The sequence below is a fragment of the Myripristis murdjan genome, chromosome 22 (assembly GCF_902150065.1).
Source record: "Myripristis murdjan chromosome 22, fMyrMur1.1, whole genome shotgun sequence".
NCBI lineage: Eukaryota > Metazoa > Chordata > Actinopteri > Holocentriformes > Holocentridae > Myripristis > Myripristis murdjan.
The window spans coordinates 18,995,033-19,018,051 of NC_044001.1; the positions used below are offsets into that span (position 1 = coordinate 18,995,033).

Consider the following 23,019-nt stretch of genomic DNA (forward strand, 5'->3'; position numbering starts at 1 on the left):
AGAGATTAAGTGTGCAATGAGCAAATGCACTCTAGTTTTTCTATGTTAAGCCTCCTGCCTCAGCAGAGCTATTTCAGATATGACAGAAATTTGTGTAACCCTTTCAACATCAATAGTACGAACTGTCCCACAGGGTATGGCAAAGCAGTGAAGGAAAAACAATGGGAAAAATAATACGAGCTCTTCAGAGTTTTATTCCAGCACAAACATTTTCTGAGTGGTGAATGTTGATTCATGAAGGCATGCATCAGAGTCAGAAGGCATCTACAGTATATGAATAATCAAATCAGTAGCACCATCTGCTGGCCAGGCTAGCACAGTACAGTAGTGTGGTGGAAGAGACATCATGGTTTCTTTGGTGCATATAGTAAGCATTTTTCTTTCCAAATGAGTGTTTTTTGGGAGCGAGAACTAGAATATAAAAACAAGTATATGCACATGTGCATGATTTAAAATATAGTGTAATCTTCCTGTCACTGCTATCTATTTGAGTTTAGCTGACATTTAATAAAAACATGGTGAATGCATTCATCCACTGCTCTTAAGCACTTACAAGGCCTCAGATGATACTCGTACAGCTTTTGAGAATATCACCCTCATTTAATAAGGCTTAAAAGGATGGATGGCAGCATATCAGCTGTGACTGTTATGGATGAGAAGTCATTAGGAGCAGGCTATTTTTAGGTCTTGGTTAGTCTCAATAGCCTTTGAATGTCAGGCTCTATGTCAATGGTGGGGAACTTTTTGCTGTATCTTTTAAAGGGCTCTCCCTCGGGACCGATGAGGAATTTCTCAAAGTTCCAAGAGATGTCCGTCCTGTTGATGGGACTCCAAACCAGAAATTTGGGATCCTGCATGAGGGAGTTGGGGTCGTCATCGGGATAGGGGAGCTTGTCTTTCAGATAGGCAAAGACCGGGTGTGTGTTTGTTCCGTTCACATCACACTTCTCGAAGATGGTGAAGCCCGGCTGAAAGCCACCACCTGGACGCACGTGCTGCAGTGAATTCAGGATCTCGCTATTGGTACAGTTCTCCTGCAAAACATAAACAATCAGTTGTGAGTAGATGTTGTGTCAGATCTTTTTTTCAGGAAGATATGGGCTACAGTAAATTATCATGGCATGATCGCAACAATATTCCAAGGGCACTAAAGCTGTGACCTTGGCACTCATCTTAAATAAATGATCACAAGAGTACCACTGCCTTGATCTTTTCACTTTCATCTGTCCTTCTTACTTTTTATGATATAGAAATTTAACTTTTTCTACTGTTGCAATTTTAATAAGTCAGCCTTTATGACTACAGCGAGAAGCTCAAATTCTAGGTGCAGCATCAAGGCCAAAAGAGCTTGCACTGCTGACGGTTTGCACACATCTCCATGCAATTCAACTGACCTGGTAGCCAAACTGATTGCAGGGGAAACCCAGGACCACCAGGCGATGGGGGTACTTGCTCTGAAGCTGGTTGAGCTCGCTGAAGTCCCGGGTGGTGGTGCCTCAGAGCGAGGCCACATTCTCGATCAGGACCACCCGTCCCCTGAACACATTGAAGTCCAGTGAGTCTCCCTCCAGCGTGGTGGCTCTCAGGTCGTAGAAGGTTTTGGCGATGAACGTCATCTCGTCTCCTCTGCCTCCACACTGATGGCAGACAGGATCTCAGCGTGTGACTGTATCCAAACTCCGGTCACCTGACTCACTTAAGGACAGAAAGCTCCCTTCCATCGGTGTCAAATGGCCCTGCAGGAAACTGATATGCTGACATACAATACTCTCTAACCAGAATAAGGTGCAGATAGATTCGTATTACTGTTTGTAAAATCACACAGGTAAATGCAATCAAAGTCTCCCAAATCATATTTTTTTTGTCATCCACGAATTAAAAAGAATGAGTTGATTTTATAACTTCAACTAAAATTTTATACAGATTATCTTTGGACCCGAATATCATGTCTTATGAATCATTCAAAGCTCTTTAAAACTAGCAGATCCTAAGTGGAGAGTGGGAAAAGGAGCACGTATTATGGACATTGTGCTTTATGGTAATTATATGACCTATATCAGTTTCTCAGTCATAAAACATTTAACAAGTCATTGCCTGTCTTTCACAGCACATGATAAAAAATGAATGCCTCTACTGTCTGAACTCGCAGTGGACTCCGCTTCACTCGCTACCCAAAATCTAGTGACTCAGCAAGTCTCCCATATCCAGTCAGCCTGTTATAAACATGAACCTCCATTTTATTTTCCTTATATAGAACATTTCCTGAACTGATTTTGTGCAGCACACTGGGGTTTAAAACCAAACAACTATACCCTTATGCATATCAAAATGACAACTTTTATGGCACTTGAATAGACTTTGGTGAGGAGAGTCAGGGTCTAGCAGTACTATAGTATAGTGTATAAAAAATGCACCACCTCCAATAAAAAAACATTCATAAAAACAGTGTACAAATGCTTTCAAGGTGGAAAACAATAAACATGTATTGAAGAAAGTCATTGTGCATGGCATGACACTGTCTACCTTGAATAAATAACTCCATTGTGTAAACGAATCCATCCCAGCTCAGTTTGAGTTTCTTGCCATAAATAATTAAACTTTGTCCTCTGGCAGGCTTGTTATAGCCTCCATACTCATCCTGCCTTAATAAATAGTGTTGAGGACTGATATGAAATAGTCAAGATGCACACTTCAATATTACAAGTCAATTTGCAGATGTGCACATGGCAGATGAGAGAGCAAAGTTAATGGGATGCAATAAAACAATATGACGTATTCTGCATTATAACGTATCTAGAAAGTAAAGGTAAATAGAATGGGTGTTGATATTGTTATTGGAGCAAATGCATAGAACAGAATTTTCATAAACTACAGCTATAGTCTTTATTGGCCACAGGGTTCAGTGATCATGCAACAAGATTGTCCCTCTGCTGGCAGCTGCTGCTAACTGCTTTCACCTCCATAATACTGCAGCTGCCCTACAAGTTAATCCAGTGCCATCAAACACGTTTGCAGCAGACAGATCTCAAAACCGATGAAGAAGGAGGAGGAGCAGTGCAGTGTTTCAGCAGCATCATGGGCAAAACCTGGTAAACAAGATAATCTCTCAATCACAAACAACTGCAACTGTTAAAAGTCACAGCGGTGGAACAAAAAACATCTTTTGCTTGTTGGCCATGGCACTGGGATGCTCCTCTTGCTAACACGAGCAAGTCCTCTTTGTGCTGGCATTCGCGTCTTGACTGCCCGTCTTTCCCTCCAGAGCGGTGTTGTTCAGATAATCATCCAGGGATCCCAGCAGGTTGTCCGCTTCTTTCCTGTGAGCCTCCAGCACGAGCTCGGCCAGCCGCGTGAATGACTGCAGGAAGAAGAAAATGTACAAAAAAGACCTTCAAGTGACAGTTCTGTGTGATCGAGAACTTCCCCAAATACTGAGGACACATTTCTGACGTGGCAGGCAGTCCCACCTCGTTGATGTTACTGTTGGTGTACGCGCTGGTTTCAAAGAAGTCCAATCCGAAGGTTTGAGCTACCTACAAAACACAGTTGCACACTAGTTAGAAATAAGCAAACCAAAACATTATGAATTAATTATTAATTAAAGGATCACACCAATTTTTGGGGAGGTTGGCCAATTAGTAAACCATGAATTGATGATAAAAAAAAAGAGGATGATTCACTGTGGTACTCCTCGCTCCACACGTTGGCATTCACTACAGTGAGAGATTGTAGGCTCACTTACTGCAAGGCTCTGTGCAATGCTTAATCCTGATTGGCCAGTTGTGGTATTCTGTGCTCTAGTATTTCTGAATAATGACTATTGTTATAATTGACTATTGCTACGAGGCAGATTTGATTTATCACTTCTCCCAGAAAGTCCAGTCTGGTAATCAAGCTAGCTAAAATGTCACCTGCTGGAACCGTATGGATGTCACATTCACTTACAGAGTTCAAGATGGATTGACTGATTAATTGATTGATTTACAGCTGACCCCAAGCGGGCTCCCTAATAAGCAGACAATAACGCTTAGTCGGCTAATTGATGCGTTAATGCACCTATAGCCATCCAGGTCTAACATTAGAAGTTATGAATGTTGTGAATGCAAATAAAATCTGTGGACCATTCGTTTAAAGGCTAAGAAAATCCTTTCACAAGTCGTACTTTATGTCACATTATTGCTGTCTTAAGTAGGTATGTAATAAGCCAGATAATGTACAGCCAGCCGGCAATTATCCCAAAATAAACCCCTTTATAATACAAGAGCCATCCGCTTAATGTCAAGCTCCTGGTCACACTGTTGGAATGTGCTTTGTGATAATTTTGTTTTTGTGCGCAGTGGGCTACACAGTGTTAATATGTGACTAGCAACATCCAAAATAAGAAGACTAACCTTTGAGTAAAAAAAGTTGTTTTGTAGTTTTTTACATATTTATACTGAAATATCAGCTCATTGCAGCTGATAAATGCTGGGTTCATTTTTGCAGCTATGTCAGAGCCATCCTGTGTTTGTCCGCTGTGCAGAGCTCATTAGCTGGTCACAGTCTGGTATGGCTGGAGTGTTAGCATGGCACACTGGTGAGAATGATCAACCAGGGAACACGTTTTCATCACTTCACAGCTAAGTTACCCAGCAGACCAACCGCCCAAAAAGCTCATAAAAAGGGTGTGTCACTTCATACGGTGAGATTCAAGCAGACCTTGCTTCCTTGTTCCTTGGTCACCTGCCTGTCTTTCACCTCGTCAGACTTGTTCCCCACCAGGATCCTCTGCACCTTGTCAGCGGCATACTGCAAGGAGAGAGAAAAAAAAAAAAAAGATACCAGCTTGTCACTCACACTGAGCCAACAGGCCGGTGGCAGCCATCCACAGTTCACTGCAAATATGGAATTGCTCAGAACAGTGAGACAGTGGAAACAGCAGGGTGAGGGACAATGAGAGAGAGAGACAGAAAGTAGAAACAGTGCTCATTAGTAGGTGTTTGCCTTACTTCATCCACATCACTGGCCCACTTCACTATGTGCTGAAAGGATGGCTCATTTGTGACGTCGTATACAAGGATGATGCCCTGGATGAAGGAGGAATCAAAGTATAAGCCAGGAAAAATTCATAAATGATTCATGAAAGGTGTACAAAATCATAAAGGCAACTTGGTGGGATGGAGGGCTCACCTGGGCCCGTCTGTAGTACTGTTTAGTGATGGTCTGATAACGTTCCTGACCGGCCGTGTCCCTGTACAGAATGCAACATACAAATGAGCAAAGCAGAATAACTCAGTATCTGCACCAGCATCGACAAAACACTGCACATCAACATGGCCGTTTCACTTACCATATCTGCACTCGCACTTTAATTCCATCTATTTCTAATGTTTTCATCTTAAAATCAACTCCTACAAAAACAGAAGAAAAGTGAAGTTTATTCCCCCAGAAATAAAGGCCACACATTCAACACACACACTGGTGCAACTTTGCAAATGTAAATAAGAAATACCAGCTTCACATATGCAAATCTAAATTACAAGTTCAAACAGGACTATCGTGTAAAGCAGCTGTGTCAAAATAGTGAACATCCTAGTCAAACTGCCATGGGAGTGGCTGTGGTGTATTTTTGAGCTCATCATGAGAGTTGCTTGGAGACACTATTATCCCTGATGAATTGTATCTGCATCGCTGCATAGTGTTAACTCTGGAATCATGTTGTCTCCCTAAAGGAAAAGCAAGTGCTGTTATTTATGATAGTGTTTTCCTGCTGGGCAACAGGTACAAGCCACCAAGGAATGTGCAACATTCTCTATATGACTAATCCCTGGTCACTAAGCTTTCCAAGCAGGACGAAGAAAACACAAGCTTTGTTGAAACTCAGCTGCCCAGCTTACACTTCACAGAGCTCAAACACACCACAGCACCTCCCATCTTTCACTCATCAAACTACTATTGCCTGCCCAGGACAAGTTACAGGATAAGCACACTCTTTCCTCTGCAGCTGGAACATTTTGGCTATGTAGGGATTCAAACTGGCCCGTTGCTGTCATCCAAATCATTATCTTATCACGCACACGGAGGAAAAGAGAAATCACTGGAGTGGAACGCTAATGTGTTGTGGTGCATTCTAGTGCACACATCTCATAATAACAAAAGGAAAAGGGGGAAACAAGCATGATAAACATCAAACAATTTGATAGCAAAAAAAAAAAAAAAAATGCATTTGCTGTAACTTAAGACCTTCCTTCCCATCATTAATCTGAATGTGCACAGACCTGCCTACAAGGTTCCTCATATTTGACATAAATTTGCATGCCCTGGTTTTTGTTGTGTTCACGGACAAGTTGGACAAATCAACTCTTAACTTCATCAGATGATATACTGACTTTATGATATAGCCCTGATCTGAGCAGTAAGTATGATATAAATGCCTAATTATGGTAATTTGAGCCTAATCCCATTGGCAAGCACTTGCTCACTTGAAGCCAAATGGAAAATGTCAGCAAATTATGTTGAGAAGTCAAGTTTAAAAAAAAAAAAAAAAAAAAAAAAAAGTTGCACTGTCTGCATTCGTGTGGAAAATGTAAGTAGTTATGTTTATCTTGTTTATACAGTATGCACCTACACAAACTCCCCGGCAGTGTTGGGGCAGAGCCGGCGTCCCGAGGAACTTGGTACGTGTACTTACCGATTGTGGAAATATGCGAGGGATGAAATTCATTTTCCGTGAACCTGCGCAGCAAGCAGGTTTTCCCAACTCCTGAATCTCCAAGGATCATCAGTCTGAGCAAAACATCGTAGTCCATGACCAGCTGCTAAAATATAAGGGACAGCATAACTCTTCCATGAAGTTGCGGGGCTTTGACTAATGCGTTGCCATGTGTTGCCTTCAAGTGCTAAAATAAGCTCCGACTTCCGTCCTCTCAATTTAAAAGGTTGTAAATACGACATGTGCATACAACTTAGGGAAGAAACAGCAACATGGGTCATATACCAACCTGGGTGGCTTGGAATACCCAGGTTTTCTCAGTTGAATTTGACATGTCTTGGGTCTTTTTTTCTATGGTAATTCATATTTTCGATATTTTTCCTTCCACTGAAGGCATCACATAATCTCCATCCCTGCAGGTGTGGCCCCTTAACTTGTGGCCCACAGTAGGAGTCAGGTGACATGCATCATTTCGTGCTGAGCCTTTAATGTTTAACATGTAAAGAAAAGATGTAGGTGCCATTTGTCTTCAAACTCACCCTTTTTTTAGAGAAGTTCCTTGGAAAAAGAAATATTTTGATTTTTACTACTGACGCCAGCTGAGGGCAGCAGTATCATAATCATAATGAAAGCCTTATCTACATAAGTGAAAAAAACAGAAATACCATGAACTGCAAACATTTGAGAATGACATCTGGCAGTGTAGTAAATTTCACAAAATTACAAAAACTGCTTCTTGAATTTCATCAGGTGTACCAAATGTAAGAATTAAGCCTCTACTGACTGGAATCAAGTGACAGCTGTTGCGCAGTTAGAGGAGTTTATCTTTACGTTTACTGTGCTGTAGACTATGCTGACATCTTACTGCATTGAAAACATGCCCAGTCACAAATAATGACATACTAAAAGGATAAAATAGTTTTATTTATAGTCTCATAGTAAAGGTACGCCTCAACTTGCAAGACAATTGTTGGCAGTATGTACAACATACTTGTAATTTCCATGGAATGGAATAAACAAATATTAACTTCGTACACACTAATGTACCTCTGCAAATAGGACAGAAAAGAAATATAAACATTCCCAGCACAGGCAAATATTTCCAGGAAAGGTTTTTCTTTGCAGAACTGACAACATTTAAGAGTATAGAGTGTTAAATACAACACCACACTGATATGAAATTCTTCCATTAACAAAAATAAAGGTCACTGCCTTTTTAACTGCATTGTGTAACATTCAGTATCCATTTGGGGATGTTTTGGCTAATACCCACTTTATCTGAGAGTAATGAAAATTAGAGAAAAACAAATAGCTGAAACTGTTATGTGAGAACTATACGAAAATGAGAGGTCAACTTGTTTACCCATCAGCATTCACTGAAAAATCTCCCGAGCCACACAACAAAGTACAATATGGGATAAGAAATCAATTTCATTTCAACAGCTTTAACACAGGGATTCATTTAATTACAGAAAACCTTCCAAAGACAAATACTTCAGCCATTTACACTGAACCAATAGGGCTGCACCCTGCATGACATACGCTTTTTTTTTTCCTTGAGCAACTTCACATTCTTTTCTGAAAACGTATGAATATTAAAAAGGTAAACTATTTCTAAGGACAATTTCTCAAAAGGTCTGCGAGTCTCAAAACAGGCTGCAGAGGTTGCCCAAAACAACCACAAAAACAAAACAAAACAAAAAAATCAGGGTATTTGTTGTAGCTTTACTAAAGCTTTACACCTCGTCATCTCCATGTTTGATTATGAATGGTTATTATGAGGTTTTAAAAGCATTAAGTCCTTCAGAACTGCAGAGCTGCCTCACTTTGGGGGTCTTGAGAGTTGCTGCTGAGCCACGAGAGGAGTGATGGCCAGGAAAGAGAAAGGTAGAAGCGTTTTATACATAGCACCTCTCTCACACGGTCTCCACCTTGTCTCCTGGACTGGCGTGAGAAGGCTGGATCGAGTGTGGACAGGTAAGAGGAGTGGGGGCTGGTGGACAAAAGAGTCTCTGATGGGAGTGCCGTGCGGAGCCCGAGCCTAGCTGGGCTCCACACGCAACTTCTTTTTGTTGGGCGGCTCCTCTGGCTCTGATTCGGAGCTGGAGTCAGAGCCGCCATCAAAGGCAGACACCGCGCTCCCTTTGCGGTTGGTGTACAAGCTGCTATCGGAGGAGGAGTAGCTGGACTGGAGCTGAGTGTTCCCCTTGGCTTTCTCCAGTGCACGAACTGCAGCAACATCAGCAAGCCAGAACCCACAGAACAAAAAAAAACAAGCCAAAAAAAACCCAAAAAAACAAAAACAACAACACACAACAAACTCAAGGTAAGTACCAGTCTGATATTTCATTTGAAGAAAAATATCATCTCATTTTGTCCTCACAAAGGATGTCAAAAGAGACAACAGAAACCACAAGGCCTTCCTCCCACCTCTGGGTCCCTGTGTCCACTTACCCTGCTGCTCCAGCAACGCATTCTGCTTCTTCAGGTCATCGATGTCTTGCTGGTGGGTGTGGTTTTTTCGCCTCATATACTGGATGTACTCTGTGGCTTTGTCTAGAATCTGTGCTCGGGAAGCCTGTTTGACAGAATTCTGTCAGCAAAAATTACACAACTAAGCCATGGGGCAATGCTGCAATGTACATTTTTTAGTTCGCCACAGTAAAACACTGACATTAGCAAGATGTGACCATACATTGTACCAACTTGCTACATGTAAGTATTACATACAAACTCACAGCCCAAAAAAGAGACAAGATTTTCAAGAGTAAGGTAGCTGCATGAATGTAACATTACCTAATTATACTTGACTTTGGCTTGGTGATGCAGCTACTATATTGCAACATGTTTCAAGCTTGGCGCTCTGACAGCAGGCAGCAGGATGTCTGACGCCGCCTGAGGAAGAGCTCCAACCTTGAAATGCATTGCCAAACAGTAGCTGCATCCCCAAGCCACTTTAATGGCTCATTTTTGCTTTCAAGTGCTATTCAGTTTGGAGTGCTAATATTAGCAAATAAAATATTTTTGTTCTTGAGCATCACAGTTCCCACATTCTTTAATTCATGGTCTCACAGGAACCAATAGCAGGGCAGGACTACTGCATGGCTCACTGCAGACTGTGGTTACACACTTGTGCATCACTGAAGCTACTCAACAGAGAACCAGCAGGCAGAATGCCAAATCATGTTGAAGAGGAAGCATTTAGGAAGCAGTAAGTTGTTGAATATATGAAGAAGCCAAATAGAGAGAAGTATGGCTGTATTGTAGTTCAATTTAACTGAATTAGCACAAGAATACATGTCAGCCTGTTTGTCAGGTACAACACATTGAGTCGTGGACTTGTTTCCACTACTGTCCTCGATATAAAACAGCACCGTGCAGCAGTGGTGAGAGCCAATCTCTCGCCATCTGGTAACAGGAGATTGAACAGAGGAGTGAGGAAATGAGAAGGATGTATTGCTGCATTTGAAGAAACTGGGCAACAAGTGTCACTCCAACCACTGTTGAATAGTTGAATAAAAATTAAGTTCCATAAATTATTAAATTATGATTAGGCAACTTGCTTGGTTAAATCTGCAGTGTGTCACTTTCTTCTGTGGTCATTATAATGGCCACTGTTTCGTGTGAAGCCTGTTGAGAAACAAACGGTGAAGAACTGGATCTAACACCAGTTCCTGTTTGCCCAAGTTCTTATTTCTTGTTGTGCAGGGGAAAAGGGCCTTAATCCCTTTCTAGCCAATGTTTGGGTAGGATTAGCAAACTTTCAATAATGAGTTATTTGTGTTTGCCAAAACAAAGTGTGCAGTGTTCCCTATAAAAGGCTATGAAATGTGTCTTGGTCAGCTCATTTTGTCAAAATTATCAAGAGAGAGCCATGCATGCTACTGAGCTCAGAGAAAGTCGTTCAATCAAGAAATTTGACCGGTGGGTGATGATTTCAAACAATGTTGGCCTTCTTACATTGAGATTTTCATTTTCCACCCCCAACATGCCTCTGGATCTACCATCAAACTGTTCACAAATATTGAACATTTCACATATGTATGCAAATCTATTCCTTCTGACACAAGTCAAATTATATATGAATCAGCTCAATGTTGTATTTCTTTTGGCAGTGAGCATATTTATAAAATTTCAACAGTAAAACCTGTGTTTTATTTCATTACAGTTATATGTTCGGTCTTGATTATAAACAAAGGCTCACAGCCAAAGGAGGGATAGTCCATTCAAATCATCACACCTTGTACCTTGACTTCATGTAGTGCCTCAACGCCAATTTCTTATCTGCATTGCTGCTAGGATTCTGCAATGGAGAAAATGAATACTTTTCCTTCTCACCTTCTCCCCTTGTAATGAAGGCACAGAGTCTCGTAAACTGTGAAAGCTGTCCTTAATGTGGTCCCTGCGTTTGCGCTCCAGCGCATTGTGATGTGCTCGCTTGTCTGCCTGCCAGAGGAGAGTCACAGTTTTAACTTTTCAGTTCTTTACATACATGCCATTTATGCCAAAAAACATGCAAAATAAAACATCAAGGATGTCACGAGAGAGCTGCTGACTTGTTTTCTATGTGACTCTGGTTTAACACAGAACACAACACACACATTTAAGGCTGCATTCTGCAATTGTTTTCACATTAAAATGACTATAAATGAATGTGTTCTACACCTTCAGCCAACGTCCGTCTGTGACCCTGTCTGAACATCTTCCTGTTTGTCTTCCTGTTTGCCTGAAACTGGCTTTCCACTGATTGTCCTGGAAATTGTTGTTGTTAGGGAAGCACTGATGATGATACTGGTACTGGTGCTGTTATGGGCCTATAATGGAGTATCATACAGGAGAGTTCCCCTAGACTAAATCTGATACCAGATGCCCTAGCTTGTCAAAAATTAAAGCAAAGTGTCTCGATTATGTGTATTTTTTGAACACGTAGCCTAAGTCTGTATTTCTCAAATGATAGGGGAAAGAAGGGTTTTACAGCAAGTATTTGACCAGTGACCCCAAGCTGATGGTCCTAGCCTACACAGTGAAAGTAACAGACTGGAAAGGTACTGAGTTACCAGTCAGTGCTTCACATTTTGTACTCAGTATCAGTGCTGGCACTAAAAAGTTCCATCAGTGCATATGCAGTTAGGGTGTGGCCAGTGATGATCGGGTGAGCAGCAACAGAAAGCAGCGAGAAAAGAAAGTACAGTGAAGCTAAAAGACAGTAAAGCTAAATTTGCAACAGGCAAGACCCTTGTCCCACCACAGTACAAACATAACATTATGCTGATGATCCGATAATTAGCAAATATTTCTGTCAACATACATGTGTTCATGTAACATATAGGCAATATTAATATGAACTGTGTATTATAAACCATAAGGAGTTGTCGTAGTGTCAAGAAAATCTGTTTATCCTCATTACAATGCAAATTTATGCAGAAAGGTGCTCCAAAATCTAACCTCAGTATGTATTCTATAGTGGGCCCCTGTGTTATTCTTGAATTACTGTGTTTGCATGAATACTTCTCCACCCAGCATGCCATACAGACAGACATTACCATCGCGGCATCATTCTCCACCTACATGAACCACAGTGGGGGGATATGAAACTGGGTATAGGCATTGTTTTTGGTGTTTATTGCAGAATGCTTGCACCCGTCATCTGGTTTCTTGACAGCTGTGGTGGCGTTACAGATGCCTGTTAGCTCAGCCTCAGACTGGACGCCATTTTAAGGTAGACAGATCATCATAATGAATGGCAAACTGAGCAAGAAGAGAACAAAGACAAAGACAAACACCTGCCTCCAATACAAATAAATATATCATTATGCAAAACACAATGATCCTGGACACACAATACCAATGTGTGTTTTGTCAAGTACTCGTATGACCTGTCTGATGAAACCTGATGAACCTAACTGTAGGCAGTGATACATTAATATCGGAGGGTGACTGACAAGTGTTCATACAGGTTTGCACAGAATCAGCTACACACTGACCAAGGAGACCTAACACTCCTTTCTGAGAAGGAGTGACTTGCCTTCGAATTTCAGCCGTGTGCAGGAGGACCCATTTTCTTGCATTTGCTGGACCTCACCAAAACTGAGCATCTTTGAGCTCGTTTGAAAAGAGAAACTGCAAAGCACACTGCTGCATCACAGGACACTCACTGGGATGCTGAAGGGGCAGCAGCTGGGAATGGAGCGGCTGGATGCTGGCTGACTGTGCGCTCGAAAATGGCTCTGGACTTTCAGAGGAGCTGCCGGCCTCCACTATTTCTCCAACAAATTTAATTTTTCCACGCTTGTCACCTGTGTCTCTCTTTTTGACAACATCAGCTAGCTAGTATGTTTTTGTGTAGCTGAGCCAAGAAATACTTGAGCATTTAAAGCGAATTTACCCTGTAGCTCACTGTTGTGCTCTTTCAGTGTGATGTTCGACAGTGACACAACTTACAAATAAACTGTTGCACATTGTAGTGACAGATTCTGACAGTTTATTTGCAGCTTTTTGTGTTTTCTGTTCCAACACAACACATCCAAATTGTTTTAGACCAAAAAAAAAAAAAAAAAAAAAAAAAAAAAAAGCAGCTACCTCTTCCACAACAAGATAATTACAATAAATTATTCTAGGGCTGGCAATATATTGATTTATATAACATCATGTTATATAAAACTAGATATCATCTGCAATTTTGGATATCATAATATCATGACAAGGCAAACATGTTGTCTGTTTGCCTGGTTTTAAAGGCTACATTACAGAAAATGGACATAATTTTCTGAACTTATTAGACTGTTCTAGCTGTTCTGACTGTTTAACAAAAATATTTTATGAAAGCACCAACAGTCAGCTATACAGTACTGTCACAATGTCAATATTGAGGTATTCAGTCAAAAATATTGGGATATTTGATTCTGTCCATACTGGCCAGCCCTACATTATACCCCACCCCCACCAAAGTAATGGTGTGGTAAAAGCTGCCTGGAGACTCATTCATTAATAACATCAGATGCCTTTTGTAGGATAATTATTTCAGAAAAAGAGCACTACACTGCAATTCGCATAAATCAAAGTATGCTTTGAGGACCCACTTGAATCTCACATGAAAAAACGGTGTATTATATATCTTCACCAATGCAGGATTAGAGCATCACTGTATGCGATATATTGTTTAACAAAGTATATATCACAGCTCTGATCCAAAGCTGGAGATCCGGCTTAATCTTAATGGGGGGAGGGGAATCCCTTGCTCCGACAAATATCTGACCAGATGAGGGATGTGACATGTTTTCATACACACACTGAAGTAAAACATGTCAGTGGATTTATCCAAATCAAACCCTAAGATTCTGACATATATAGCTTTTCATTAAATGTGTATTTTGTTGCATTTGGCATTGACTACACTAAACCCTGTGTATTTTTCCCCCCTTGTAGATGCACAACTGGAAGATATGTTGAAAGCTCCAGACACTGACAGAGACACCACAGGCAAACTTGGCAGCTCCCTATCCTTGCACAGATAAGCAGGCTATCGAGAAAAATGAGAACATAAGCACAACCTTCTACATTTTTTTTTTCAACAAGGAAAAAAAACAAAGCAAAAAAAAAAAAAAAACGCACACCCACTAGTTTTTGGCTGCAACATCGCACGGCAGCACCTGCACGAAAGAGCAGGAATGAAACAGAAAACGAACATTTTAGCGAGCTGCTCTGCTAAATATAGCCAGGATGCGCTTAGGCTGACGTGATGGGATTACCCTTCCATGCGTAATTATTTTCAAGGCTGTACAATATCATTACAAAGCATGATCAGCTAGCACAATCGCGGAACAGCCACATATAAACTCCGCTGGTTGAATTGTGCATGCTGATTAGTGCTGGAGCTGCCACTTCTGGTTTGTGGCTGCTCTGTCAGATGAGCTGACCTTGCCTGCGGTTACAGCTTACTGATTGTTTACGGTTGTCGCAGCATCATCACGGTTTAGACGGTGAGTCTGCCGCTTCACCTTCACCATCCTGCTGACGGATTAAACGGCTTTTACTGGACAAGCGATATTTGATAAAGTAACATCGACGGCTGGACCCGACGCTGTCACTTGACGGAGCCAGCCGGTGTTGCCCAACACTGAGGCGTCCCAGAGGAGCAATCAATGATAAACATTTAGCTACAAGCCCCGGAAAGAGCCACGCAACCCGTTCACCGGACAGCCCAGCGTAACTTTTATTTTCAAGCCAGCAAACTAGTTAGCACTCGAGGAATATTTTTATCTAACAGCTATCTCCTCTTCTTGTCTTAAATGCTACCTTTATCCAAGCAGCGAGGCTAACTAGCTAGCTAGCTAACTCGGCTAGCCTAGGGTTGACATAAATGTGAAAACAGCGTTTGCTGTTTAGCTAACTAAACTGGCTAGCTAAGCTATTTCTAGGAATAAAAAAACAAACCAGACGACATACATCGCTGTCGACTTCGATGTCATCGTTGTCGCTCATTCTTCGGTGAGGAGTATGAGAAAATAAAACAAACCGCTGTCAAAACAAAGTGTAGCAGCAACTGTAGGCAAATAATGAAATGTAGCATGGAGTGGGGCTGCTACAGCGGAGACGTGACGACCAACGGAGCCTCTACACGTGATTCGCCTACACATGGACGGAAAAACACACACGGCGCAGGCGCAACAAAACAAGGCACTGTGGGAAATGAAGTCCCTCACCTGCCTGCGTCTCTGTTTCTGCTTATGCTAGTTTTGATATTTGAACTATATTCCCCACAAACCCCCTGAGTTGGACGCACCCACAAAAATCCACCTCTATCTGCTGCAAAACGCAAGTACATCAGACCCCTCAAGTATTATTATCCAGAGAATGTTAACATAGATATATATACTCATAAAAACTACAGTGCAAAACAAAATATTTACTGCATTGGTTTTGCACATGTAAACGATTCCATAAATTTGTCATGCATCCATATTTGTAGTAAGTTATTCTCTGCAGTAGGCCCTCTAAGCAGCACATAAACCAGTGGTGGTAAGCCTGCAGAATAAAGAGCTATTATGCTAAGGCCTACTGTTTTCAGTGGTCATTGTCAGAAGGGTAGTGTTAGGCCACAATAACTAGGCTTCTCTCCCAGCATATGATTATGAGGCCAGATGGTGGCCTAGCTCCGGCAGCCCTCCCCCACTCACTATCCTGGTTGCACACTTCCCTCTATGGTAACTTTTCACAGGCTGTTTGGCTGCTTATGGAGTAGGCAGCATTACAAGGATGTGCTGTATCAGTAATTTATTTTGTTTCATTTCCAGAAAAATAGGCTCATTTTGCATACTTCAGCATATCACATTTATTTTGCACATACAGTATGGTGTATACTAGATGCTCTAACATCAGGTTATGTGTCAGGTATTTCTGGAACCACCAGAGGGTACAAGCAAAGAATAAAATCTGGTGGGCCTATTATTTTTAGTCTCCTCTGTATACCTTTAAGAAAAGATTGTGTCCTTATTCTGGTACCCACTCAGCCTCTACCTCTGCAGCATATCGGCATGTTGTGCATCAACTTCACTGTGATCATTCTGTCTCCTCTTGCTGCTAAAAATGTTGCCTCAATGAATCACACCTGCATCAATTTAAACAGGGAAAAGCTGGCAAAAACTAAGCCCAAACAACGATCACGCTGTTCACATGATCAGTGAATAAAATCAGAGGGTTGCACTCATAAACTGCATTTATTGGAAGGGGAATAGGGAGGATGGGGTGGGATGGGAGGGGGGTCACCCACGGGGTAACCAGTATCACAATGTCATGCTCACATTTTTAACAAAGATTTCTTATTGTGAAGCACCATCCAGGCGAGTGCCCGTGGTGTGGTGAGTTGCCTGTGGATACGCGTCTCATGAACTGCCTGCCTGAATCAGCTGACCCACGGCACGGTTTTCCAGATACACATGCCTGTTCAAGCTGCACACTGTGATCCAGCCAGCGACACTCAACTCCACAATCAGCACAAACAAAGGGGAATGCAGGACATTTTGAGAAGTGGAGAGTGAACGTGCAGCAGCAGGTCTACTTAGGGCATGATGCCTGTTTATATGAAAATTAGATGCATTTAGGGAAATAAAACATTTACTATACAGGACCACTATTACATACGGTAATGCCAATTCTGTGCCAGTCTGTAATCTCAGTTCCATTCCATAATAATTTACAACGATTACATCTTGAGCAGATTGGGAAAAGAATGGTTTTGTAAAACATTAGCGTCAACATATCCTACTGTAATGTGAAATGAAATGACAAGATGCCAGTAGTTACTCATGAAAAGGATGATCAACAACATAATATAGAAACAAAAATGATTAAAAGCTGCAATGTGAGGTACAATAGAGGATGGTGGTTTTCAAAGTGAGGTCTGGGGACCTCGAGATGCTTCCAGGGGGTCCTCAGTAAAATAGGTAATCATTTCATTTCACTATAACTAATTACAAATAGTTGACATAATAACAAGAATATTTTTTCAAATGTTGATCAGGGTATTTTAACATAATAATCCCATCACTTTGAATTTATTTCTCAAAATGTCGTACTATGAAACATAATATCTTTTGATAGGGTTTCCAGGGCAAAATAATTTCAAATGTGAGGCTGCAGTTTAGTGAAAGTCAGCTTGCTGCTCCAGAACATGAATGGGTTTGAATGCTGCTGGTACAGGACTCATAACAGAGCTTCAGTGCATGACATGTATTTGAGAATCCAGTGCACATGACTCTGTGTGGGATGCAAACTAGGTAATGCCCACACATGAGGTATGTGCAGATTAAAATACACATAGCCTCTTTGACCTAATCTGTGTCATACTTTAAGGGCAAGATTCATTTGAGCCTTATCAGACACATGGTGGTTTGGTGTGTGTGCAGTGAATGAGGGGGATTTTTGAGAAGACTGATAGCATTGTCAGGCAAATTGAGGCCTGTGATGCGTGTTTGGTTGCGTAACAATCATTGATGGTGTGTTTACACATGCAAGAGAGGGAAAGTGAATAAAGGGCCTCTTTAGCGCTGCAGCAACAATTGCGCTCTGTCCACATAATCAAGTTCACTGATGGGCTTTCCCATTGCTACTGACAGCAGGAAACCAGGGAACAGCTTGATATTCAGAAGGTAGGAGGTAACTTCCAGGAACAGCGCAGAATGTTGAATTTACTAGAATTTAGTCAATATGAAACAAAAGAAGACCCTTTATCAGGTGCACACTTTGCTGACAGTGGATGATGACATGTATATCGGGTTGAGACCAGTCAATGTTCTCCTGACCTTCATTATGTGATTTTTACTTAGATGTTCCCTAACATTTAGGGCCACAGACATGGTGAAAATGGGTTTACTAATTTAAAGTCTACACTAATAACTTCAACCTTTGCCTGATGTGAGTGTCTCTGAAGCAATCCCAGGGACTCCTCTTTCCTTTGTACATTTTTCATGGAAATGTGTGAAGTTTTCCAATAGACTTCAGTGGATCTGAGGAGAAATAATGCAAATGAAGGCATTTATCAGACAAACATTTACCCCCGCCATGTGATCATGATCTCATGTGACAAGGGGGGCCCTAGATAGAGAGAAAAGGGGTTAGACTGAATAATGAGAGGAGGGATTGGGAAGAGTGTGTGTGAGTCGAAACAGAAACGGCAGTGGGAGCAACAGGCAGTACCAGAGATTCATGCAGCAGAAGCTGGCATACAATGAAGGTAAGGAAATGTTTGCATCACTTTCAGCAATAGGAGTCATGATAATGAGTGAAAAGGACTTAAAGGACTATAAACTTACTTTTTTAAAATTTGAACTGTAATCCTAATTTCACTTCTGAGGAGTAAATCAATTCTTATTCATAGTTTTCTTGGAAGCACTACTCTCTTATGTATATTAAAATAGATTTGTATACGAAGGATTATTTTCCTCTGTTTGAGTTTAATTTATTTATTTATTTATTTTGCATTTGTTTTATTATTGCTCTGTCCTGTTGTTGGCTCAAGGCTTTAAGAAAAATTTTTTGGATTCCAATTGGTGTTGAATTGGCTTGTTTGTGCAGGATGAAAACAAGTTGTCCCAACTTTGTTAGTGGGACATAAATATATTAAAACACTAAATGCACAAATAATACGTGATTTGTTTTTTATATTACAAAGTACCTGCTGTAAGCAAAGCCTTAAAAATGAACACAACCCCTAGCAAAATACCAAAACCAGGGATGAAACTTGAAATCTAAAAAAAAAAAAAACAACTTAAAAACGAATGAACATCCAAAACTGTGATAACCCTGCTGTATATGTGTTTCTTTGTAGGACAGGGTAAAGCTACCCCACAGTAAAAGCACAGCTTCAGGACGAGTGCCACAATGAATTTGACAGAAGGACTCTCCGCAGGAAAACCTAGCTTCAATGCTTCAGGCGACATCTTTCTCAATGGGAGTACAGGTTTCCAGAATCTCGACTTATTTTCCCCCACCCTTAACCGAGTCCTTAATTACTGTTCCAGTGTTGTCTTGTTCATCGCCATGGTGTCTCTTGGCTGCACCATGGAGATTCACAAAATTAAAGCCCATATTGTCAAGCCAAAAGGCGTAGCCATTGCATTATTGGCCCAGTTTGGCATCATGCCCATGACTGCTTTTATCCTGGCCAAAATCTTCCAGCTGGGGCCCATGGAGGCTGTGACTGTGCTGATCTGTGGTTGTTGTCCAGGAGGAACCATATCAAACATTTTGGCCCTGGCCCTGAAGTGTGACATGAACCTAAGGTAAACACTCATTGACCCACTGACCCCTGATTTGAATGGAGGATTACAAAACCTTTGAAATATGGATATAGGAGCAATGTGGGTCCTCAATCAGCAATCAATAGAAAAGAGGTTTAAGTTCATCTTCTTTTTATGTACATCCTGTGTTGACTATATCTAGCAAACTTAAAGAACATCCATGGCACACTCTTCTGTTGAGAAAAGTCCCTCTCCAGTCACTTATTAAGCCCCCAAAATAATCTCTGTTCATCAATATTACATATTTCTTAGTTGTTTTTTTTTCCCATGAAAAAGCATCCCTGTATATAATGTCACTCCAAACCCTGCCTTCATTAAAATTGCACAGATCTGTCAGTGTCAAATAATCCCCACCTACCCCCTGCCTGCTCACACGCCAGCTCATAACCAGAGCTCTGTTCACAGAGTCCCATGTCACGACGCTCATGAAAAAAGGGGCCATAATTCATAATCAAATCTTTTTTTTTTTAGGGAATCTCTTAGTTGGACTAAAATTGTTCATGTGAAGCAGCCATTTTGATTTGGCGTTGTTTTTTTTTGTTTGTTTTTTTTAGATCAAAGCATGATCAGCAGTCCAGCACGAGCACCATGACTGGTAGAGCTCGTACTGATGATTTACAAAGCAGCATCCTGTCAGCTGACAGCACTGGCTGTGGGATTTGTGGCATACCAAATCTAGCTAGCCCGGGGAACGTTTGTATCTTAAATTTCTCAGCCTTCACAGACACCCACACTTTCAGTAGAGAAGTGTGAAAACACCTCTCTAGTGACAAACTTTGCACAGTCAAGGTCAGACATGTTAGGGGACATAAACATAAGAATAACATGTTTTTGAGTGGAGGGGGACTAAAGTTTTTAAGGTTCCCCAGTTGTATTCTACACAGGATGTCAGAAAAACATAAAAAGGAGACAAACTGAAACATTTTCTAGTTTACAAATTGCTACATTGGCCTGATGCTGGAGTTGTGTCAGCATATTTAGCTGTTAGTCCACAGGCAGTGTGGTGAAACAGAAACCTTAGAACCAGACAGAAAAATCTTGCTTCTAGTTTTGAACACACATTTGGATGCTTTCATGAACGGCACTTGGGCAAGCAAGCCAGTCAGAATTCTGTAATGCATTTACCATTTCAGACCTGCTCATGAGGTTTCCTCTCTCTTCGTGTCCTTGCAGCATTCTGATGACCACATGCTCCACTTTTGCAGCCCTGGGTATGACGCCTTTGCTGCTCTTCATCTACTCCCAAGGCTTTAACAATCTGCAAAGAGCTGTGCCGTTTACCTCCATTGCCATCATTCTTGCTGCAACTGTGACACCATGTGCCATGGGCATCACCATCAATCACTACAAACCAAAATATTCACCATACATTCTCAAGGTGAGACTAAATCATGAATAATTGTCCCTTTTAGTTACATCAAAGACTATACTGTTATTTCTTATTATTTAGAACTACTAAACACAAAATGGAGGATTTTTTTCTGGAAGATTTTAATGTGCATGGGTGTAATTTGATCCAAATAAACCTTGCAGCTTGTTTGTTAATAATCGGCAAACAGGCTCTGGTGCTTTTACATGACATGTGCAGATTTACATATTTGTGGATCCCAGGAAGAATAGCTGATGCTACTGGTAACAGATAATGGTGATCCTAATGTATTTGTTGTTATAGTTCCTGGAAATAGGAGTGAGTGAGAACTCACTGCTTTCATCTCAGGGAAAGTTTGTATACTCATGCTTCAATGTGCAAATTTTACTGACTTAAGATGAGAAATTGGCTTTTGTGATTGGCTTTTGTGATATGCATTAACCATAAGCGCCTGTTTTGACAGGGTGGTCTCTTCATCTCGCTCATCTCCTTTGCAATAATTATCATCATAAGCTACATCTCCATTGGAGGGTTAATGTGGGTGGTCTTCTCACCCCAACTTATTAGCATGGCTATGCTGATGCCACTGATCGGCTTCACACTTGGATATGCCCTGTCTACTGTCTTAAAACTCAATCACCAGTAAGTGAAATGCATTGATTCATCTGTCCACATCTGTCCATGACTTCATAAACCTTTATCCCTGAGCATTTCCTGTTCACAGGCAGTGACCAGTTAAGACATATCAGAAACTATTCCCTAGACAGCAGTCAGTCAAGATCCAGAACCAGGCAGTGTTGTGTGCAGTTTATCATTGTCACATTACGTGGTATCTTGGTATCAAAGTACACATTTTTCAGGCAGTTAACTTACACTGCCATTTGCAACCACCAGTTAAGAAGCTGTCTACTGTAGCTATTTCTGCTCTTATTTAATCAAGCAGATAATGAAAAATGACTCACTCATATCTCTTTTAGATGCAGAAAGACTGTCTCCATGGAGACAGGGTGTCAGAGTGTCCAATTGTGTGGTGCCATCTTGAAGCTAGCCTTTCCCCCTGAGGTCATTGGAGCCTTGTTTCTCTTCCCCTTACTCTACCTAACATTCCAGCTAGGAGAGGGCCTTCTTTTGGTCGTGCTCTTCAGATGTCACCAAACACTCAAACCACCAGCGGAGGGTAAATGTCACAGCTGCTTGTCTTATTCCACAATGGGAGGATGGGATGTGGTTAGGTCACAAGTGCAGACTGTTGACCCATATTTGTAACAGCCTTTTGAATTTAGATCAAATAATGCAGCAAAGTGTCATGCTTCTCTCACACAGAAACAAAGGTAAACCAGAGTGTTGATGGTAAAGTGATGGAAGTGACAGAAGTTGAGAGCCAGGATTGGGGAGGATGAAGGACAACAAACCAACTGGGCATCACAGACCAGACCAGCACTGGAGAGGGAAACCAAGGAAGAGCAGAATCCTGAATTAATTTTATTACACTGGCTTTACACAATGCAACTTCCATGCCATTCCATGCAACTTCCAGCTACAGGTTGCAAATGAAACTTTTACTGTTGCTATGTGACCAAAATCATCCAGAACATTCCAAATGATGACCCAAACCCGAGTCAGGGTTTTCTTTGATGGTTCTCCCAAGGAACTCCAATGCAACCAAGTTGCGCGCATCAAGCCAGCCTTCTGTTGGAACCAAACAAAACCCTCTCTATCTCACTCACTGTATTATATAAATGTTCCTCACTCATTCCTCTGATACTGAAAGAATGAAAACATAAAATAGCTGTATTTAGTAAGCAATATGCATTGCCTATCACTTTTAAAATCATCTTTAGTTTCTCTTATTAACCATCTAGAATTTAAAGTAATTAAATTGAAGAACTTTAATGATTAAAATGTATAAAAGCTGCATTTTTATATTAAAAACAATCAAGTCCTACACTAAAATATTATGCTGTGCATTTTATTACTAAATGTAAGCACTCACTTTAGTGAAAAAGAAATGAAACATCAGTTCCATAAAATCACAGTAACATGTTTTCATGTGTTCTTTATGTGAATGGATATTTGTACTATTAAATATTCATTTTGATGATAAACAATGCAAAAGAATGGTCAATTTTATCAGTAAGACATCTGAGTTATTGTCTCTGTTA

At 41.0% G+C, this 23,019-nt stretch overlaps 4 protein-coding genes across 7 annotated transcripts; 1 reads left to right on the forward strand and 3 right to left on the reverse strand.

Annotated features, from left to right (window-relative positions):
* The first annotated feature begins 179 nt into the window (after nucleotides 1–179).
* On the forward strand, nucleotides 180–22,965 carry LOC115380723 (sodium/bile acid cotransporter-like). 3 transcript variants are annotated; one of them, XM_030081913.1, is made up of 8 exons: nucleotides 180–189; nucleotides 11,628–11,630; nucleotides 18,277–18,422; nucleotides 19,017–19,470; nucleotides 20,662–20,866; nucleotides 21,321–21,499; nucleotides 21,835–22,034; nucleotides 22,181–22,965. In XM_030081913.1, exons 4-8 carry the CDS (start codon nucleotides 19,070–19,072, stop codon nucleotides 22,255–22,257), a joined length of 1,062 nt encoding a protein of 353 aa, XP_029937773.1. In that variant the 5' UTR covers nucleotides 180–189; nucleotides 11,628–11,630; nucleotides 18,277–18,422; nucleotides 19,017–19,069; the 3' UTR covers nucleotides 22,258–22,965. The 3 variants fall into 3 exon arrangements, with proteins under 3 accessions (XP_029937773.1, XP_029937774.1, XP_029937775.1); XM_030081915.1 differs by lacking the exons at nucleotides 180–189; nucleotides 11,628–11,630 and having other exon boundaries at nucleotides 16,494–18,422; nucleotides 19,017–19,148; nucleotides 19,416–19,470; XM_030081914.1 differs by lacking the exons at nucleotides 180–189; nucleotides 11,628–11,630 and having other exon boundaries at nucleotides 16,488–18,422; nucleotides 21,835–22,004; nucleotides 22,798–22,965.
* On the reverse strand, nucleotides 227–2,010 carry gpx2 (glutathione peroxidase 2). The gene is made up of 2 exons (XM_030081929.1): nucleotides 1,395–2,010; nucleotides 227–1,034 (listed from the first exon to the last, which is right to left on the reverse strand). Exons 1-2 carry the CDS (start codon nucleotides 1,614–1,616, stop codon nucleotides 681–683), a joined length of 576 nt encoding a protein of 191 aa, XP_029937789.1. The 5' UTR covers nucleotides 1,617–2,010; the 3' UTR covers nucleotides 227–680.
* LOC115380741 (ras-related protein Rab-15-like) lies at nucleotides 2,324–6,797 on the reverse strand. Its single transcript, XM_030081941.1, has 7 exons — nucleotides 6,671–6,797; nucleotides 5,330–5,390; nucleotides 5,170–5,230; nucleotides 4,989–5,066; nucleotides 4,699–4,788; nucleotides 3,468–3,533; nucleotides 2,324–3,358 (listed from the first exon to the last, which is right to left on the reverse strand). The coding sequence occupies exons 1-7, from the start codon at nucleotides 6,786–6,788 to the stop codon at nucleotides 3,200–3,202; spliced, it is 633 nt and encodes a 210-aa protein (XP_029937801.1). The 5' UTR covers nucleotides 6,789–6,797; the 3' UTR covers nucleotides 2,324–3,199.
* LOC115380736 (protein max-like) lies at nucleotides 7,595–15,324 on the reverse strand. Of its 2 annotated transcripts, none has more exons than XM_030081936.1 (4): nucleotides 15,137–15,324; nucleotides 11,030–11,137; nucleotides 9,146–9,269; nucleotides 7,595–8,920 (listed from the first exon to the last, which is right to left on the reverse strand). In XM_030081936.1, exons 1-4 carry the CDS (start codon nucleotides 15,170–15,172, stop codon nucleotides 8,733–8,735), a joined length of 456 nt encoding a protein of 151 aa, XP_029937796.1. In that variant the 5' UTR covers nucleotides 15,173–15,324; the 3' UTR covers nucleotides 7,595–8,732. The 2 variants fall into 2 exon arrangements, with proteins under 2 accessions (XP_029937796.1, XP_029937795.1); XM_030081935.1 differs by having other exon boundaries at nucleotides 9,146–9,284; nucleotides 15,137–15,321.
* Nucleotides 22,966–23,019: the final 54 nt, after the last annotated feature.

What these genes read in the sequence shown, in the direction of transcription:
- LOC115380736 (XM_030081935.1), bottom strand. Translation starts at nt 15,172, where the DNA reads ATGAGCGACAACGATGACATCGAAGTCGACAGCGAT. An exon ending in ACATCGAAGTCGACAGCGAT is followed by an intron (nt 11,138 to 15,136) that starts GTATGTCGTCTG and finishes CTCCTCTGGCAG; the next exon opens with GCAGACAAGCGAGCACATCA. An exon ending in TGCGTTGCTGGAGCAGCAGG is followed by an intron (nt 8,921 to 9,145) that starts GTAAGTGGACAC and finishes ATGTTGCTGCAG; the next exon opens with TTCGTGCACTGGAGAAAGCC.
- LOC115380723 (XM_030081913.1), top strand. Translation starts at nt 19,070, where the DNA reads ATGAATTTGACAGAAGGACTCTCCGCAGGAAAACCTAGCTTCAATGCT. An exon ending in GTCTTAAAACTCAATCACCA is followed by an intron (nt 21,500 to 21,834) that starts GTAAGTGAAATG and finishes TATCTCTTTTAG; the next exon opens with ATGCAGAAAGACTGTCTCCA. An exon ending in ACTCAAACCACCAGCGGAGG is followed by an intron (nt 22,035 to 22,180) that starts GTAAATGTCACA and finishes TCTCTCACACAG; the next exon opens with AAACAAAGGTAAACCAGAGT.
- LOC115380741 (XM_030081941.1), bottom strand. Translation starts at nt 6,788, where the DNA reads ATGGACTACGATGTTTTGCTCAGACTGATGATCCTTGGAGATTCAGGA. An exon ending in CTCGCATATTTCCACAATCG is followed by an intron (nt 5,391 to 6,670) that starts GTAAGTACACGT and finishes CTGTTTTTGTAG; the next exon opens with GAGTTGATTTTAAGATGAAA. An exon ending in GGGCCAGTGATGTGGATGAA is followed by an intron (nt 4,789 to 4,988) that starts GTAAGGCAAACA and finishes CTCTCCTTGCAG; the next exon opens with TATGCCGCTGACAAGGTGCA.